We start from the raw sequence: 21,854 nt of genomic DNA, 5'->3' as shown, positions 1-21,854 counted from the left end.
CGACAAACCGCCCAAGGTGTCCCGTTGTCACAATCATTTGTAACATCTGACTAGAAATATACGAATCCCAAATATACGGATAATCGCTTTCACTCTTTGTGACACCGTCCGACTATGTAAAAATCGTTGCAACCTATACATAAAAATTTTTCAACAACAAGATGGTATTCCCTTTTTTCTTAAGCCAGTTAACGCCAACCATAACCGTGGTTGTCTTGTCCCTTAGTGATCACTTAAAAGAGATAATTTACAGCAAATGGTTATTTTACTTCTTGAAGTTAAAATGGATTGTATTTTATGAGATTGTCTATTTAAAGACAGAATAATGTGGCGAAGGAAAAATATTAGAGTGCAGAATTAGGGGAGATTACATAATAGCTGTTGATTGAAATTTCCTCAGTAGCAAAGAGCAATAAGAAAGAAAAACGAAATAAAAATCACAAACAAGAATTTAATATACGACCTGGTGACTTGGATTTTTATTTAAATTCTCAACAACGGGTGTTTATAATTCGTGAGTTTCGTGACGCTTTATTAGCAATTGTAGTTTTTGCAACAATAGTCTGACATCGATAGATTATGGCGAATAGTCGGCATTACTGACCGCGCGGTAGGTATATAAATAAAATTATCATAGGTCAATGCCGATGATGCATGCACGCGAAAGTATCGTAGTTTTCAACGTCCACGTGGCGAACGAGACTTGACACATTGACAAGAACGTGATACGAGACCACCTCCGCTACAACCGAGATGCGTATCTTGTTTGTTATCTCGAGGCTACCACAATTTGTCAAGGCAAATCGGATTGATCTAAAAGGATACTGATCGACAGACAGGACGGGAGACATTCTTAATTCCCGGACGAACGAAACCTTTATCGGGCAAACATATTTCGCGCGATATAATCGATTGAGATCAATGATCACGCGCTAGACGGTTAGATGATCGCGTGGATTGCTGTGCGGTCATCGCATCGTAAGAAAATAAGAAAATATAAATGCAGAAATCTGCAGCAAGAGATTTACTCTCTGGCGCCATCTGAAATCACTCGGACGAAGGGTGAATGTGGTAAAAGCTCGACGCGATACCGACTATTCATAAATCAGAGAGTATGTTTTCGAAAGATAATGTTCAAGAAAGTTCCGAAAAAAGAAGAAAATGTTTTTTTTTTATTTGATATAATAATTGATAATGTCTTTTAAATACAATTTAGATATTTTTTGGATCCTTTGTAATAGCGCTATTTTTCAAAAAACATACTCTCTGAATTTACATATATACCTATTATACAATATATTACATAGATGTACATAAATAATAAAATTTTATAAGGCTAATAAATAAATAAATAATATAACGTATATTCACATATTGCATCTATCAGTTTCAAATGATAACATTTTTCACATAGGATAAGACTGAACCGTATACATATAGTAGACGTATGTGATAAGCTTAATATGTTAATATGAATACGATGAACTTCATGCTGCAAAGTCATTGTTTATAACTTATGTTCGCAACTATGACATAAAAAACAGACAGATACGAATTAGCGCGTAAGCATCTGTATTTTCTTAATATTAAACAACTATTGCGAGAAAAGCTAATAATATCGCTAATAATATACATATTATAACATTGTATATGATATATTAACTGTTGATAGTCGTTTGATTTTAATTTATTTATTGTAATTTACTCCAAATCTTTATATTTTTCCTGTAATATTTTTCCATCGGTACACTCGAAATCGATTGCGAATTCGTTTCATATGTTGCAACTTTTCTTTTTGATTATTCTATACAATCGTGATTTGTATGTTTAAAATACGTTTGAGCTAAGCTCAAACTAATATTTGGAGATTTATATTTAGAATAATGTAACTTGGAGTTTTATTTGCAATAGAAACATAAATCAGAGGATAAATGCAGTGGCTTGTTCTTGAGATAAATGTGCACATTGTCTATGTAACTCCACGTAAATTACTTGGTGACTCATCTAGTTAGTTCCCGTATATAAATATCTTAAGTATCCTAAAACCTCGAGTTGTGTGAACGCAAAGTTTAACATAAAAAAAATAATAGGAACTTTAAATCAACGATTCAATATATACGGATAATGAATTTCCCAATTTATTTTAACCATATGAAATTCGATCAAGTTGCATTATTATCGCATATTATTATCGCGTTATGCATTTACCTATGACTCATAATAATGGCTGATACAATGTAATTATATAAGTATGAAAGATGCGTAGTGCTATCTAACATAAATAGCATTCTAGTGAAAATTTTTCAAGCTAAACAGAATAAAAACTTGTTGCATGCTGTGTAAGCGTGCTGTTATTGGCACATGCCGAGTAAAACAAAAAAAAATGTTTTGAAGAATTTAACATTAATATTTTCATGTCAGATAAATCCGTGTCATGTGTCTGACAATAAGATAAAACTCACATAACAAGATATATAGATACTATATACATATATATATATATATGATATACATATAGGTATCTCATACAAATTCGGTTCCCATAGTCCCATAAGTCGCGGCGATAAAGTTCGTTTAATACGTCCAAAGCCAATAACTATTGATTATTCTTGACGATTTATCCGATACAGGTGCGATCTCTATGTCGATCATCATTGAGTATCGTTATATGTATATAGTTAAGTAATAGATATGTCACACTGTATATATGTCCATATTAGTACGTTGGCTTGCATCACACAGCCAGTGAACGTGAATTGTGTTATCTGCTGGGTATTACCAAGAACAGTATCGTTAAATCGCGTCGAGACTTTATCCTTCATCGAAAGTGTCATGGCTTTGGCGCCAAGCGAGATTATATTCGCGTTTCAATGTCAATAGAATTTTAATAGTATGTCAACTATTGAGCGTATTTATCCATTGTTCTCTGTTTTTCTGTTGATATCAATGCTATTAATAAAATTTTCGTTGTCGCTTTTAATATAAATATATTATAACGTCTTTATTAGCCCTAATAAACATGAAATTATATATTATAATAAAAAAATTGTAAAATATATAATATGTATATAGTATATCTCAGATATCCTTTTCATTTTCTTTCAATTACAAATTTTAATTAATTTAGAATTGATTTTTTGAAATGTTAAAGTTACTTTTTTATTTTATTTAGAAAAAACTTTAAATTAGCGTTGATAACTTAAAATCCTAGCGTTGATAAGAATTCAAAAAATAACAGTCTATAAATAAATATTCCTATTTAATACAATGTAATTTATTTTTTTATACATTTATATGTGGATTACAATGATTACATAATTATACATGGATATCTTTTGTGTCTTCTTGCAAATAAATAACCTATTAATAAAATTAAAAAACCTAATTTTAACTTTAATTAAAAAATAAGAGAGTATCATAATTTTTCCATCTTCTTTGTATATTAATATAGAGGATATAATTTTAATAATAAGGTCTCATTATATGTAATAGCCTGAAGGTTTAGAGTACCATTTATCAGACATACGTCAAGGAAACTTGCGCATTAGTTTTATCTAAGCGACTACCACGTTAACATATTGCTTTATTCAACGTTCTTTTAATCATTCAAATGGCTACTGTTGATAAAATTAATTGTTACCACTCGATTGTTGATATTCTTAATGGATTGCAGATAACGCAACGCGCGCAATTTGAACCATCAGAAAAGCGTTTTACGCGCGGAATAGAAGCCTGTCTTAACCATGCACTGAGTTTTTTCGTGGAAATTGTGACATCACCCGGAACGGTTCATGTTGCCGAGAAATGACGATTTGAATCGTTTATGAAAACATGTTTGACCGGTTATATCGTCGGTTATACATCATCGACATTAAGTGCAAGAAAGAGAAGGCATTTAGGTTATCCCACATGTTTTTAAATTCCTCGCAAGGTCGGAAGTGAGAGAAATATAAGAAAAAAGATAATATATAAATGTGTCTGAAATAATTTATGCTTGTGCGACGTTGCTTCATCTAACGCGCCGATCGCCACTCGTATTTCGTAATAAAATGGAATAATTTTAAGAGAATCGTTTTATGTCCATTTCTATCAATGTAGATTAACTTTAATCGCGGTTTAATTTACTTTTTATCTTTTTCTAGTTCTGAGAATTAGAAAAAGATAAAAATAAGTGAAACCGAGATTAAAGTTAATCTACATTGGTAGAAATGGACATTAATGTCTCGACTTTCTTTTAAAAATATCGAGAGAACTGCGGTTGTTCTTACGCGTCACTTAACGTGCTTCTAACAATGAGATGTCATCTCGCAGTTTCTATATTGTGCCCGCCAAAAGTGAAAATGCTCTCTCTCCCTTTTTTTCTATTCTGATCTGCTAACAGCAGTATCATCGACCTACCGCGTTCGACACCACTTCCAGACTCATGTTGCTCCTCTCAAGCTTGGAGAACGTTTCAGCCGACAGAGAAATCACCGCGTGATCGTACTCCACCAGTGCGATACGTCACAGCTATTTTTGGTAGGCTTGTCGTCTGCACAGGGATCTCCGCAATATCGCGTTCCGCGTGTACGGTGCGTAGACCGGATTCACGTATACGTCACGGCAACGTAGATGCGGTTTCCACGAGGATCGTAACGACCGACTGACCGTTAGTTCGCGGCGGGCACGAGTTTTTAACGAGTTCACCCGTATCTTATCGAAGCGAAGTGAGAGATCCGCGATCTCTCGGTGGGTTTCACTTTTTCAACTGTCGTAAAGAACGTCGCTGAACGAAAGAGGAATCGCTGAACTGTTTTTCCGCGCTCGGGGTACACTGTCGTTGCGAATTATACACTCGCGATCGCGAGACTGACGATCGCGCGACGGCGGCGTCGTCGAGGGGCAACGGCGACGATGGCATCCGACGAGGACAGATTGCTCTACGCGCGCGTCACGATGATAACGATGAGTATGGGTATGGGTAACTCTTTCGCGCTGCTACTCTCGTGTCGCGAATCATGAAGAACCACGCCGCGCGTGGAACTGCTCACACTGTCCACGCAACATTGCAGAACTTTCGAAGCTGCTCCGTCCAACCTTTCCCGAGGTCAGAATTGAATGGGATCTCCGGCAAAAAGCGATAAAAATAATTTGCCCGCATAACCGATAACTGGAAACCATTCGGCATGAAGATAAAAATAATTTTCTGTGTACATGTGCACACACTTCTTGTTGCAACTCTATGTAGAGTTGTATAAAGATTAACGTTGCCGAATATAACAATTGTAGACGAATTCTCTCGAAATGATTGACATTAGCGGAGTCAACTCGAAATCGTTACCAGTGGTCAGGGATAAACTAGATAAGATATCGTTGCCAGCCAAAATTTACATGGCTTTTTACCTATCTACGTTTTATACAAAATTATATATAATGTCTTATGTTCACGACAGTGATTTTTCAGTCACTTTTTAGGCGCAACGTGAATTCTCAATGAATCGGACTGTGTGAAATATTCACAATGCATAATCCTCCTTGTTGCAAATTTATCACAAATCTTATTGTTCATACATTCTACATTGCTAATTTGCTGCTACATTATTAATATATACGTTATGTTCCGGCCGATCGATGGTGAGAACAATGGATAATTTAACAGAAAATATTGTGTTGTATTATTAAAATGTGCCTAACCGAGTCGAAGATAAGATACGGGCATTATCGGTCGCGTACATACAGCTATCAAAAATACGAAAAAAGAGTAATAACACGCGTATTAAAATAAAACAATAATTACACTGTCCGTCTTGTTCCTTTCATTTTATTGAAGCGAATATTTAAGATTCCCCTATCGCGCAAACTTGTTTTAGCATTCAGCAACGGCATTCAACAACTTTATTACATATTCTTATATATACACCATTAATGCTCACGATAATTACATAAACTCATTGCACGAATCACCATTCACTGAACTATATGTATCTTTTCTCTCACTAAATCAAATTTTCTCCATATTCTCTGGTTCAATATCCTTCATCATTTTCTCGCTGATCGATCTCCCCCTTTTATGTGCAATGCGTGTATATAATTACATCGCTACAATCGCGAGAAAAGTGTAATTATATTTTGGAGCTAACTATATTTTGGATCATGATATTTTGGACGTCGGTTCAATGACTTGTTAACGGATCAGGGATGTCCGGCGAATCGTCGAGAGGAATAATGACAAAATTTGTTTTGTATATGCGCTTATAAAGAAAAAAAAGTTGAAGAAAGCAACGTTATAGTGATCACAATGTGCATGTGCAGCAATACACGTGCGACTGTACTCACGAAATCAAAGTCGACGATCATTCTAGATAATAATATCGTGTATAGAACACGAACGCATAATTACCACGAACAATCATTAATGACGATTGCTAAAAAAAAAAATATTTTCCGGGCGTGCCTGAGAAGAATCGCTTACAGCAACACGCTGAGGAATCGTAAAAAATATTGAGAGATCGGACAGAAGTACGAAGACATGTTTGCGCGACAGTATATGAATGATTATTTGTTCTTATGTCATAATGACTTATAAGAATGTGTCATAGCTGAGTTTTGAATCCACTTTAAAAGAAATCTTTATGACAAAGAATTGTTCATTCATCGAAAAAGTCATTAAAAAAATTTTGAATTATCTTCTTGGTACTATATATTTCGGTACTATATATAGATCAAGATTTCATATTGCGTATTTTTTAACGAGAGTTAATTTTATTCGATAAAAAATCTCGAGATAATCTTCTTTCTCTTCTAACTTATTATGACGTAATATTTCTAATGCGTTATGTAAGAGCAGTAAATCAAATGGATCAATACAATTAAAATGAGAACTCATCTGGACATTAAAAACATATTATTAGCTCACTTAACAATAAAAAGATCGATTTAGTTAATCTATTGTTTAGTTGATATTTTCTTTGATATCAATTAATAGTCAATGATTCATAGAATTAGAATATTAAGGCTGTAATCTTGAACATAATAGACTAGATTAAAATATAAATAAAGTTTAGTAAATCTCATATTTATAATAAACAAGGATGATATTTTGGTCGCACACAGATCGAATGAGTTCCCTCTTTTCGTATACCATCCATACTCGCAGTAGTGTAAATTGGTTCGATTAACGTACCGAGAAAAATTGTTACTCCCAATTAACCGTCGTCGACCTCGTCAGTTACATGACTACTACTCGTGCGAAATTCGCGCTCTGACATTTTTCAAAAATCCCAGCGCGTTAATTATTGCAAAAGTTCATGAGAAACCTTATCTTTATAACTTTCATTAAACACGATAACGTTAGAGCTCCCTTATCAGAGATAACACGCTGGACCGATCCTAAACATAGTCACAAATGCATCATATCATATCGCGCGAGCTGCTTTTTATCACAATAAAAGTGTGTGTCTGATACTGCGAAGGAAAAATATATTCCAGTTCGTGCAAGAAAGTGATTATACTTGATGTCAGCACCCATTTTAAACGAAATCGATGACGCAGTTCTCGCTTGTGGATGTACATCCAGCAGAAAGTTACTTAACCAGCAATCGGTAATTAAAAAAAAACTTCGATAACAATTAAACTACCTTACTGCACTGTTTTATCGATGGAGAAATGGTCACGATGCTCGATGGAGAACTATACACGTAGGCCGGTATTCATAGTCAGATCTTATATTTAAGAAGACCGTCTTAAGTACAATCTTAAGATGTTATGAACCAATCACAGAGCCGTATTAGCATCTTAAGACATTACTTAAGACGGTCTTGAAATAAGATCCGACTATGAATACCGGCCGTAGTATTGGATGATGTATTACGCTGTCTACATATATAGATATTGATGACATTGCATCTTCGTTTGATTATGAACAACAATGCTTGTTTCAGAATGAAAAATAATGTTTAGCTTATAAATTAAGAAAAAATGAGCTTCGACGAATTAATGTTTAGAAATATAATAAATAAACCGCTATAGCTTCATCATTTATTTTAATAGGAATTTAATTGTAAGGGCTTGGTATTTTTAAAACAGTATTTAACCCGGGAACAGTCACCTTAATTTTTTTGCATAAACGATTTTGCATAAACGACCCAATTAAAAGTCATTGCTATTAATTACATATTGCATATATTTCATTATTCTATAACTTATTAGTATTTAACGAGGTATTTGAGAACAGTGCATATATAGATTTATTCAATATTTTCTGAAAAAAAATAAGGAGAAACAAAAAATTTAAAAAAAAAAGCATATTAAAATTACCGTGATGTGAGCTTTATTTTTTCGACACTGGGTATAAAAATCATCTCACACACACGTGATGACCGTTTCCGGGTTAAAAAACATTTTTAATACTTTGTTATAAATAAGTGTTTTAATTTGTGTGTCGTTAAGAGATATCTAAAAGTCGAGAGAAAATATAAAACTACTTTACTGTACTTTATACGTGCGTAGTAAATGATAAGTTAAATAATGTTAAAAACATAAAGATGTACGTTCGCCGAATAATTTAGCGCAATTTATTGGCAGCCGACCGACCGGGCACACGAAATGGTTCGCGAAAAGCGCAACAAAGATTTCGAGAGATCTCCCGTTCGATTGCTAAATACGAGCGAAGACGCGTGGGTTTAACCCGCGAAGGTTACAAGATCGCTGCACTCTTTCATGAACGAACGAATGTTGCTGAACGGTGCGACGCGGTGCGGTTATTTTTGCAGAAGCTGCGCTTCGACCTCGCTAACCTTGGTATATATGAGCATCTTTCCTAAATGCTCACCCTCAACGATTCGGCGAAACACGCAAAAAAAATTCGTTCTACGCCGCGTTTTCCTGGCGATCGACTTATGCATATTATAGATAGTGCGGCTGTGCTAATTTTGTAACTAGCAAGTCGAAAATAGTGCAATGTTGTTTACGTTAACGGTACAAAGTAACGCGACAAAGACGGTCGCTGTGCTAGTTTGTAAATTGGGTGGCATTTTATCAGAGTGGAGCTGAGCTCTGATTCATGGGGATCTTTGTTGACTAGAACGATATTCGCGGCGAGTTCATCAAACAAAACGTAAAAAAACTTTCAGTTTCTACCTTTGTCTTATGTTAAAAAGACAATGTAAAGAATATTTATTCATTATAAATGATTCTTGATTGAGGATGATTAATTTTTTATAGTATCGAAAGGATATATAGTGAACAAATCACGAGAAAATCTTAGTATGCAATTAAATGTGCAATTTCGAAAAGAGCACATCTCGCATTTTTTGGCCTATAAGTTTTTTCACTAATATGTACTCTAATTACGTCTACACATCTTTCTGTGTGAATTCCTGAAAAATTTTATTTTCCAGAAATGTGCCCTTTTTGAAATTGCACATTCAATTACATTCTTCGATTATTTTTATCAAGGAAAGCTTCATCCCAAGTTCACGAAATGTCTATTACTAATTTTATGTGACATTGAATCGATTTAAAGAAAGAAGCACAAGATTTGTAAAACCGAGGGATATAAATGTACACTGAAGCGATAAGAATAAAATAGGGGAATGCGCAGGGGGAATAAAAGTTTCATAAAAACTTACCCAAAGACGTGAAATATTGTGTTCTATATTCGATGTTATTAATACGCAATGTTGTAGAACTGTGCACAGCAGAGAAATACCGTGATGTTAAGTAATCTCAAGTTTTAAAGCCCGAAATAGCTTCGATAAATTTAAAATGTGATATGATACGTACCTGAAACAAAAAAACAACGTTGATATTTTAGACTACCGTGAATGGAAAACAAAAGCACACAGGCACACAGTAAATAATTTATGTGTTATAATTTTGGCTGCATTCCGATATTTACTGTCAGCAACTGTCAGTACTGAAAATCTGTAGTATACGTGACGTAAAATATAGAAAAATATAGCTTTTCAGTGCTGACAGTGAATATCGGAATGCAGCCTTTATTATTAATAAAAAGCGATATATATTGAAACCTTTTAATCACGATTTAATCCTTTTAATCTGAATGAAAAATCTATCACGATATATCCAATTTTTTCTGTCACAGAGAGAGAGTTAGGTACGCGTGTAGATTATACTACAGACGATAACGAATTATTTAATAGTTTTTATTTCAAGATCGTCTTAAGTAATGTCTTATGCTAATACGGCTCTGTGATTAGTTTATGACATCTTAAGATTATGTTTAAAGTCTTAAATATAAGTCTTAAATATAAGCTCTGACTATATGAATACCGGCCTGTGACTTCTAATGCCGAAAACATCGCCGAAATGTAAGTAAAACACATTAGCATCCCAAGTTTCCTCCTTTGCAATTTAAGTATCCTAGTGACCCAAAAGTTTCATATATTCGCGAACGATGCACAGCGTACGTGTTTTATCACGCGTGAACGGTGGCGATTTTGTTTTTCGATGAAGAATTCGTTAATACGATAAGAAACGTACGTCGACCGGCACGAATACGGTGACTATCCTCGGCTGCTTCCTCTTCCTGCGCGCCATTTGACACGTCCGACCAAATAGCAACGGTGATCCCTGTGCGTCCGATTAATTACACGCGCGACTAGCAACGCGTACACACGCGGCATCTAACTCGGCAGTCGCGCGGCGTGCCGCCGTACTGCCGGCCGCTTGCACCTCGAGATCGACGAGGCAACTTTTGTCCGTCAACCGCGACGGGTCGTCAGGGTCATCGTTTGCATACGCTCGCGATGCTGATTTATGAAAATTTATGGAACGCTCGATGAACACGTGACATGTCGACGTCAAAGCGTTCGTTACCGGACGGTAAAACTCGTTAAAAGGAACGTCGAATCTCGCGACGAATCGAGAAACTTCATTTTCGGTTATCGACAAAATTTTAACTTGCAGAGATAATCGCGAGAATCAGGTCACAATTCAAGAACATTAAACGGTATTTATTAGACATTTTAATTAATGTACAGAAACGGAAAATAATCCAAGAAGTATATAAGAGCATTGCAGATATAAATTCGTCTAACGCCTTGTATACGTGCAAAGTTTCTTAAATTAAATGTATAAACATGATTAAAAGCGTGAACTATTATTTTATTAATTAAAGCTAATGTCGTAATATTATCGTGTTTCCCATTTCATTGGGGTGTCACATTTTGCTTATGCAGAGAAGTTAAGTACATTAAGACGGCTCGAACGTACTCACTAACTGCGAGTGAGGAATTCTTCTAATAACAATCCCGGGCAAGGGATTGATACTTGTATCAGTCAATAAATATGCGATTCGCGTACAAATATGGCACAATTCTTACGCGCTATTTACTGGCCGAATCACGATATAGCTTAATAATTTTCAGAAAATTATTATTACGTTCGTATAATAAATGTGATCATAATAATTAGTTCGTATAATAATTAGAGATGCGATCATCAATGTTATCGAATTTCTGCAATAAAGAGCGGAGCAGTTTAACGTAAAAGAAGAAGTTTAATTAATAGCGAACAAAGATGCTTATGAATAACTTTGATGCTAATAAAAAATAGGATTTTCTATGATCAAAAATGATATCTACAATTATGTATAAAAATATGCAAATTATTTGCTGAGAATGTTGGTTTCATAAGCGAATAATAATTTAACTTTGTTCAAGGTTCAATCATTGTATTGTTTACCCTAGAAGACCCCTCGATCTTGCCATCGTCAAATCTCTATGATAGATCACATACGATTGTGTTTAAACACTGCACACTCCGCGCGAAGGCTGAATATCCTCAACCTTTGCACTTGTGCGCAATATAGTACGTGCGCCACATTGTAAATGATGCGCGATAAAAAAGTGATGAAAAACGTAAGAACTTGCTACACGATGCGATCCGGCCGATTCAATAACAATAACCGACTAGTGCTGCTTAATTGTGGACCAACAGATCATGAATTAAGTCTTGGTATACGACAATTTCAATATAAAAAAGTATATTCGGAAATTCGCTTGAGATAAGATAAATACACTTTACTGTGCTATTTTATATGAAATGTCGTATTTCGAAAGATTTAACTTTATGCAGATTTTTCTTTCTTTCGATTTTATAATCAAAGTTTCTTTCTAACCTATTATTATTAAAATAATATGATTTTTTTTTATTTTTATGCTTGATGAGTTCTTGCAAATACTGATTAATTTTCAAGTTATGTCAGATTTGTGTAAACATAAAAATTCATATAGTTTTTCATATTTTAAAAGTTTGGATATATGACATTACAAAAATGTCTTTAAATCTTGAATTTCTTATATTGATGGAAACAAAATTTATACGAAACCAGTTTCTGAGAAATATGAGAATCCTATCAATCGTATATATTGTATATTTTTGTAAATATCTGGATTTACATAAAGTCGACATTTTATACACAATAACGTAACATCACATCTTTCAGCAAGACAATTCTGCTTGTCCGAATCGGTCGCTAACTTTATTCACATTAGTTGATATGCTGATAGTCGCTCACCTCGCGAATATTTATTCCACAACGAAAAATCGGGAACTGAGTCAATTCGTCGTCTTTCCTGTTTATGTACGTCACCTCGAGACGCCGACCCGTTGCAAAATCATTGCACGATTTAAAACTTGGCAGGGCAACCGGTGCAAAACAGCGAACAAGTTCTCGTTACTTCGATCATAAAAATAATGGATCACAAAACAGAGCGACAGTCGAACGGGGTTATAAAAATATGTATCATGTCAATTATTAATCAGTAATTTGGATTCATATCAGGTCACTATTAATAATAAAGTCCAAATTCGCGAATTGTCAGCAAAATGAATAATTAATTAACAATACATAATATAATACGTTTACATTATATTACATATTGTTTATAAATATTTTTAGAAATTTTTAATGCATATGAGCAACATTCAATTCAAGGAAAGATAAAAATGTTGTGTATTTTAAATGAAGATATAAGACATGAGTATTTAAAATTGTCATTTAAATATTGGATGTTACGAATAAGTGGCTAAAAAATAAAACGGAAAACAAAGTGAGCAAACAGAGATTAGTAAAATGTTTGACCTCGTCATTACGTCGACCTTCGTTCCATAATGTTACTTAGAATTCTATTTATGCCGATAGCTCTTTATCTGTTCACTTTTTACATTTGTTTTTTATAAGTAAACATTTTATAGCCAAAAAATTTTTATGAGATAAAAAGAAAAAAAAATATATATTATATAGTGTCTCTATACTTCACTATCATTGCCATTTAAATCATAAGTCTGGATAAATATATGTTACATACTTTTTACTGACTAAATATCTCTTGTAAGAGCATCCTTTTTATTAGCTCATTGTCATTGCCTTGATTAAATAAATAAAAATAAATAAAAGTTTTAGTGAACTCTGAAATTAAGCATTGAAATTTATTGCTTCCAATTTTCTATATCATTATTAATATACAATTTATTAAAAATTGCAAAATGAAGAATTATACTACAATCCTGGTACTCGCTATATTAAAATTCCACTTTAAGTTATTAATAGTTATTTCTTATAATTAGATTTTGTAATATTTTATAATAACATTAGAATTAAACAAGTAAAATATTTGTGAAATAAGTAAAGTTACAGAACAATGCTCGAAAGAGTTATTTCGTCATGCGTCAACATCTCAAATAAAGTTTACATTTGTTACAAGATCGTTATAAGGTAAGAAAGAGCTATATCTATAAATAGCCAATAATGAACAAGGATAACAAGCTCCACGCGTGCATACATGTGTATGTGTATATGTATGATGCTGCCAATGAATTAAATCTTTCCTTCCGAGATCCAATGTTCTCGAGAGTTATGTTATCTGCATTTTTACTCTTAAAAAAATAGAATTTATATAAAATGTTTGACAATAATACTCTTGATATTATCATAATCAATTGCAAACATATATTTTGTTTTACTATTGTTACAAATTGTATCTATTGTTATAATTGTATTTATAATTAGAATGTATAACGTATATGAATATGTATCTATATGCGTATATTGAAAAATCAGATTTGCCAATAATCTATTGTTATCATCTATGCTTGCCAATAAAGCATTGTCCTCGATTGTCGTGCAATCCTAACTTTGTTACTTTTATTTCACTACAATTTAATCACTAGAGCACGTGAGAGGCGCACTTCGATCGTAGTAGGGCAGCTTGCCAAGATGCGTCAAAGATCTGTATTCATCGCTACGTAAAATGCCACGTATATTTCTCTCGAGATACGCTTGGTTGCAGCTGCCTTTCTACAACCGGGGAAAGTCCGACATCCGCGATTTTCATACACAAAAACATCAATTCGAGGAAAGACATTAATTTACTCGAAATAGTTTCGAAGAAATTAACAAGGAATATTTAAAAAATAATTATTTAAGATTAAATATCTTCAAAAGTTTAATACTAATAAATTTATATATGTGTTACAAAATTTACCACACAATTTTCTTAATGGACCTTGTATAGGCAATAATATATTCATTATTTGTAAATAAGTCAAATAAAAAGTGCAAAAAATAATATTTTTATATTTTCTCTCAGATCAAATTAATTTTGCGATGCATCATTTATTCAAACTATTTCCCAGTGTAAGTATAATATGTTGAAAAAAGCAGTGCAAAATGCTACTACTAATATGGTACAAACGATTTATATTATAATCCGTCGATGCTCGAATAAATATTGAAGATTTATATAGTTTCAAAATATTATGAAATATACGCAAAATTTACATTAAGAATATTATATATTGTTCACAGTCCTATACTTGGCCGATTTCTGTAGAACTTTCAACGCGTGCCAATATTTACTGCGGCAGTTAGTGTCACTCTTTCGTTTGATTTGCGCGTTCATATAAATGTCACATCTTTAAGAAAAAAAGCAAGAGTACTTACTCCGATTACCGATCAAAACAATCTGCTTCGCGTGCCATAAAAACTGTCACAAAAATATAAAATTCATGCCTTGGAGTTTGTATGGCATTTGATCATTCAATGCGCCCTTAACACGCAAAAGTAAAGACAGAAGGACAAACTCCTTTTCACGAGCACCTTCTTACGATCGTGCCGAAAATCCTCGACCATTTCCTAATTCTGGACGCATATATCGCTCTGGAAACGAGAGATTTGCACAGAGAGTTTCGCATCAATCCTCAAGGAATCGGGGTCACATCTGTTTTTCGCGCATACCTTTTTTTCCGCGAAGTCGTTTTTAACGCGCGCATTTGCATGCAATTATTTTTGTAATCGAGGCCGTCGCGAAAACCTAACAAAAAGCTTTGGCAATGTCTCGCTGAAACGTTTACTCGAATAAAGCGGCGGAGTTTATCAACGCGATATCTGGGTAATTGTCATCGAGAAAGAATTGAGTAATAATCTTTTTGCAAAATAAATTGATATAAATTCCATCGAATGTTCTTCGAAGTCCGACAATGTCACTCACGTGTTGGAGTAAGGTCAGATATCTAATTTGGAACAAGGCAATTCTCGGTAATGTATGGAAAACACTTACAAATACTTTTTAGTTGTACTTTTGAATGTTACTTTTTAGTAACATTCAGTCAATAACATTCGAAAATAGTTATATAGAATTATACCACATCTCCTTCGACCTACTCTTATTTATAAACATGAATTTTTAATCTCTGAATGAAAAGGTTGATAATACAAGCGTTAATTACTGCAATGTCGCAAAAGTTCTTTTTAAAAGTGTTGAAGATAATATATACATATATATTATTATGCAAATTAATAAGTAACGAGTACAAAAAACGTGACACATTGATGTCATTATATCAATATGTTTCCTTATGCCATTTTTTGCATCATATTAATCGTGACTTTTTTGAGTACATTAGTGATTAAATCATGCGAGTGATATCATAGCTTGTTTCAAAAATATTTCTGACGCGAAAATTGCTTATCACAGTGCATATTCGCATTCGACGCGCATAAGCGCATTTCGCGATGTTACGCCAATCTTTGAGAGGAGAGATGATAAAAAAATCACTATTATTAAAACACGCTCCTGCTCCGATCAATTACAATTACATCATTCCGTGTTCAAAGCATTGTGTGTCATTATAATGATTATTATCATTCGAAAACAATATCTCTTTGAGGTAGCAAACAATTTCTTAAAAATTCTAAAGAAATTTCTGTTAATGTTTCAAAGCGTATTTTTTATATCAAAACAAAATATTTTTTTTATTATACAAAAATAAAACCTAAAAGTTGAGAATAAAAAATTATACATTATTTATTTTTTAATAATCGCAGTACTGTTTGTATTATTAATTTGGAAAACAAGTATAATTTACAATATCACATTTGATTATATTCTACTTCAATAATTAGAACAAACGTTTCTACATTCGGCGCGCTAAAATATGCAGAGATTTTGACATTCGATACGTATTCGTAAATCGATAGAGCCAGCAATATCTTGGCAAAAACACGTGCATTCAATGACACTTGAAGAATTTTACCGCAAGCGGTGTGAGATAATTCAGAAAAGCTTCTGCTTCTACGTGCGAGTGATATCACAGTTTCGCGTGACCTCAATTTATCAAAGATCATAGAATTAATGACTGAATCCAGTTAACACCATTCTACTTTAGGTAAATCAATCGCGTATCTAATTATGTTCTCCTTTGTCACAAGGAAAATCAACTTTTTTGTTCCTAGACGTAATTTAAAGGAATAACTCGACGGACATTAAACACGTCTCTTCTTACATACACTTTGATTTTTGATTTCAGAAACATTATTTATTATTTCTTCTCAGAGCAATTAACATTGATTATCCTTTTATTTCTTTCTAAGAACTTTATTAGTTATTTTGGGAAAATAAGTTAGAGCTGGATAAGCAAGCTTTAAATTCAATTTAGCATGGATCAAAAAAGCATATATTATGTATATTGCGAACATTATCATTATTTAAAATTCTAAAAAATGTAATATTTTTAAATTATGCGTCTATAATTATAATCCAATAAATATGATTAAACATAAAATATACGCTAATTCTTATAACAATACTTTAATTTTTTGCGTCATTCTCGAATATCAGAATATTCATATTTTCCTCTAGATTTCTTTCACGTCTTATCCATCCGGAATTAAACATTCTAATTAAAGAACAGACGTAAGATTCTGCGAGAAAACTCAGAATATAGTCCAAATATAGTAAATAATTGCAAGATTTGTTATTGTTATCTAAATTGCGATATTCATCGTGCACGATTAAGTTATTATCGTTTATGACGCACACACACACACGCACACATGATATCAGTCTTGAGATGATATACTTTCTATCATACGGGACGTATCAATTATTCATAATGATGCGTCATTGTGTGCCATCCAATGTGTACAACCGAAGGATTTTTAAATTTGCTAAAAATGATCGTCGCTAAGCCATTGAGGACAGATTCGCAATTAGTTGACCTAGATCAGCCGGTATAGGCATAACCTGCGTGCGCAAGGACGCTTGTCCTCATAAGGAAAGAAACGATCCTCGTGTGGGTTCGACAAAAAAAATCACAAAAATAAGATGAATTACGGGCGACCGAATGTAGCCGTGCTTTTAGGATGTACAACAAAGAAAAGTGGGTTTATGACTCATCTCAACCCGTTGTTTTCCTTCACGCGCCACTATTTATGGTATCGGCTCGTAAACTTTTTTTTACGAATTCTTTCGAATTTTACAAATAGCGTATAACGTTCTTTCATAACACGTAGGATACGGAAACAATACAGTTTGAAACGAAACTATTAGATGCCGTTAGATATACATTCTAAATTGAAGACGTAAACAGTTAGGTTGGTAAATATGTGTAATCTATAACTTCCATTTACGATCTCTTGTAAAAGCAGAAATAAAATAACAATACATAGAAAAAGCACTGACTGAGCTTAGGTTATTACGTATCTATCCAATTCTACGGTTGACTGTTTATAATCACGCGCGTATGAGATACTACATCAGAGTCTTATCCAACTCGCCGTAAACGTAATTATTCATTATATAAACAGCGTAAAGCGTCGTCTACAATGGCAGCAGGAGTATACAGTAAGACGTAAGCAGTAAGTTATTGACTAATGGGATTTTTACAATTCAAGAATAATTGACTGTGGTTGGTCAATAGCTTACTGCTTACGTCTTACTGCATACTCCTGCTGCCATTGTAGACGACGCTTAAGATTCCACAAGGCGAATTGAATTGATATTAATGAAAGATTGAAGTCGTATGCGAGCCAATTTAATGCTTCGAAAAGAAAAAAGAGAAAAGGAGAAATAGAAAAGCGAGAGAGACGGAGGGAAGGTCGACGCAAGGATTCGCGGGGTCATTTACATGACGCGATTATATCTGCTCAAAGAGATATTGCGTTTTCGCTTTCAACAAATTCCCGCCTACTAACGTGACCGTGACGAGACGACGGTTATTTCTGATTTTTTCAGAACATTCGCTTCGAGCAAAGAAAAATAATAATGTTTCAGATACGCGCCGCGTGCACTGCCAAATATTATTTTTAAGTCTGATTTTTGCATGCAGTTCGACGCGCTCGGGATTTACGTCATGGGATCGATTTTATTGTGTGTGCAGTGTGTTTGTGTTAAAAAATACTATCAGATGCTACGAATGATTATGATATAAAAAATTATAAATATATATATATATATATGTATATAAATATTATAAATAATATACATGTACAATTCAATATTATATTTTGTGATGTCATAAATGATATTTTTAACTAAGATGCTTTAAGTAATAAAGAAATTATATATTTTAAAATAAAGAGTAGGTTAAGCAAAACCATTTTTGCTTGCATTTAAAGTATGCAGCACTTGAAACAGCTTAAAATAATATTTAAATACTCTCATATCAAATCTAAATGTCAGATTATAGTTACGACTATTTGTTTATGTAATATAGAATAAGAGCAAACGAATAAGGATTGGCATTAATTTGTAACACGAAAAAAGAAATAATAACTATGTATAGTAAACAAAGTATCAAATAGTAGCTTTTGTAATGTAAAATGCTTATATGTCTGTATACGTATGGTGAAAGTACGATATGTTGAAACGTATATGTATTTGTATTATGTATTGTGACATAGGGGGTCTGTTTTCTATTGCTGAACTGGCTGCACCTTTTCCTTCCAATGTGGAATAAAAAAGATAAACTCTGAATTAATACAGCCAGTTCAGCAATAGAAAACAGATATACTAATCCTTATTCCAATTTCACTCATCGTCAATCTTTGATGCAAAATCAACTGAAAGGTACCTCTTGAGTGAGTTCCGCTGCGCCAACTGGCTCTGCGGGACTCTGGGTGGAAGTTGGTGGATCAGGAGACGTCACGTTCCTGGTTGTGTTCGTGGAAACTGGCACGCTGGGGCCCGCCACTGTCGCATCTCTATTAGACTCCTCGACATTGAGCAGATAAGCGTGTATGGCATTGAGACCCGAATTCATTCTGTTGTATCTGCCCAAGGAGTTGAGCTCCTCGAACAGATCCCTCTGGTAATTCAAAAGCATGGAATCCGGATTCTTCGGATGAACGAACATCGGGCGATGGACAATCGTGTGGTCCGTGTGCCATCCGGAACCGTTGTGGAGATCCAGGGATCCCACGCCGATGGTCTGGATGTCCAGGCCCAGGTAGGACTCCGGATCCACGCGCAGCAGGGAGAGCAGCAACGCGAGCTGCAGCAGCTCCTCCCGATACAGTTTCTTGATGCACAACATCTTGATGCCGCTCCTCTCGGCTCTCGGGTACAAATCACGCGAAAACGGAGATTTCTACAGATTTCGACGCGTTGTCACACTTTGCTTCACTGTCCCTATTAAATCCAACCGACAGACTCGCCGTCATGAGGCGGCGATGACGCAATTCCGCGAAATGTTGATTGACATCATGCGCGAGCAGCACAAAGACAGTCCCACGTAAACAAAGAATTTTCTCGAAGAACAGCGGCGGTGCACGTTCACGCGAGACGCATCGCGAGCGAGTCGCGTGCTCCAGTTTTTAAGGTTAGAGTACGGAGTCGAGCGGCGGCCCAGGACACTCGCTCACCGCGTTAATTCGCCGCGGAAACCGCGGGGGAGTCCTCTCGGGGGAGGCGAGCGATCCCTCGGAGCGCCGGAGTGGAAATAAAAGATCCGCGGCTTTCCGGCGCGGCCGGGTGTAGGTCAGTTACACGGGACCGAAATAACCTCAAAATCCGCGCACGAGCCTGCCACACTGATCAGCCTGCGGTGGAGTCGTGCGCGCGTCGCACACGCATGCCTGGCGGACACTCCTCTGACAGGCGGCGGGCGGCCGTTCCGCTCCGCAGTACTCCGCACCTCCGTCCTCCGTGTGTTATCGTCGGCGCTCGGCCCTCGGGCGCTGATGCCGCTGATCGGAGTCGCGCTGACAGCGCGGACACTGGACAGGCGCGAGACGCTCACGCTCACGGCGCGGATCAGCTGCGAGAGAGGCGGGCAGGAGGCCTCAGGGCTCAGGCCGCGAAAACTGACAAGTGACAGATCCCGCGTATACACGTATACATACATACGTACATAGACGACGCACACACACGGCCGCGGCGATTCGAGGCGGACGATTCGAACCCCGGGACGGGTTCGCGCGCGGATATGAGCGACCGCGACGAGCGTCGCGTCTCGTTTCCTTCACGCCGCGACGTTCGAGCCTCGCGCGGCGGCGATGAGACGACACTTTTGCCTCCCGACGCGGAGTTCGTTACGCGGAGAAACCTCCCGTCCGACCGACCGAGCTGAGCGAGCGAGCTGGCCAACGTCGCGCACCTCGCCGGGAGAGATTGTTCGCGAAATGTGACTCAGCAATCGCGGTATTCGCGGTCCGACGTCCGACGTCGCGCCGCTCGTCAGGGCCGCGCCGACGTCGTTGATTTCCCCGCGCGTTTCCCAATCGCGCGCGGTTTTGCGCGTTTGTACGCTGCCGAGCGGTAACGAGCCACTCGCGTTCGATTCCGTTATCGCCGACGATAACGATTTCCGCGACTACGACTACTACGTACGAGCCTCGCGGACAATACGTGCGACTCGGCAGGCGTAAGAGGGAGAAGGGGGGGAATCGAGGTGCCCATTGCCCAATCGAAAAGAGTCGGAAGATTTATCTTCTTTAACGCGTCATGTCGAATACGTCAACGTGCGCTTGTTTACGTCGTGTCGCGATTTAGCATTTTTTTCCTCGACTAGTCAAGTTTCAGACTCCGATTATCTGTTTGCGATTTGTAACGCAGGCAAGTTTAGGGTCGCGGTAAAGATGCGAAAAACGATAGCGAGTTCCAACGAATAATTGAATGCGTCTCGATATATTCGTGCTTATTTATAAATAACTGACTTTCTGCATTTTCGAATAAATTTATTCACAAAAAATGTTAATATAACATTTGGTATTTATAACGTGCCTCGCGAAATCTGCATTAAAAATTTCTACAAAATATATGCTTTAAAAAATTTACAGTCCTACCTTTATATAGAAATTCAAGTCGTTATAATCTCGTGATTATTTATCGTTGAAGATAGCAGAAGAGCATAATGTTTAATATTATATTTTTTAAATTAATATTTAACGAGTCTTATTTTTACGAAATTTCTAATTTAACTCCAAAATTTTTTAAGAAGAGATATTTCTTAAAAATCAAGATAGAATCGTTTTTTGAGTTGATATTTAATGGGTCTTATTTTCACAAAATTTTTGATTAAATTCCAAAATTTTTAGAGAGAAGATATCTCTTAAAAATAAAAAATCAAGA

At 35.5% G+C, this 21,854-nt stretch overlaps 1 protein-coding gene across 4 annotated transcripts in view; it reads right to left on the bottom strand.

The window, feature by feature from the left end:
• The window catches only part of Cnc (NFE2 like bZIP transcription factor cap-n-collar), a 99,729-nt gene extending 78,693 nt beyond the window's left edge, over nt 1-21,036 (bottom strand). The window contains exon 1 of one of the 4 annotated variants that reach the window (XM_071700218.1): nt 19,357-21,036. In XM_071700218.1, the coding sequence (XP_071556319.1) occupies nt 19,357-19,818 (462 nt within the window). In that variant the 5' untranslated portion in view covers nt 19,819-21,036. Of the gene's footprint in view, nt 1-4,398; nt 4,867-10,482; nt 10,650-19,356 lie in introns of those variants that run through there. The other 3 variants (XM_071700217.1, XM_071700219.1, XM_071700220.1) reach the window with 3 other exon arrangements.
• Nucleotides 21,037-21,854: the final 818 nt, after the last annotated feature.

Source organism: Temnothorax nylanderi, unplaced genomic scaffold (assembly GCF_030848795.1).
Source record: "Temnothorax nylanderi isolate EJ_2023f unplaced genomic scaffold, tnyl_v1.0 TNYL_tig0021_pilon, whole genome shotgun sequence".
NCBI lineage: Eukaryota > Metazoa > Arthropoda > Insecta > Hymenoptera > Formicidae > Temnothorax > Temnothorax nylanderi.
Note: the sequence above shows the minus strand (reverse complement) of the source record. Positions and strands in the feature narration are given on the sequence as shown.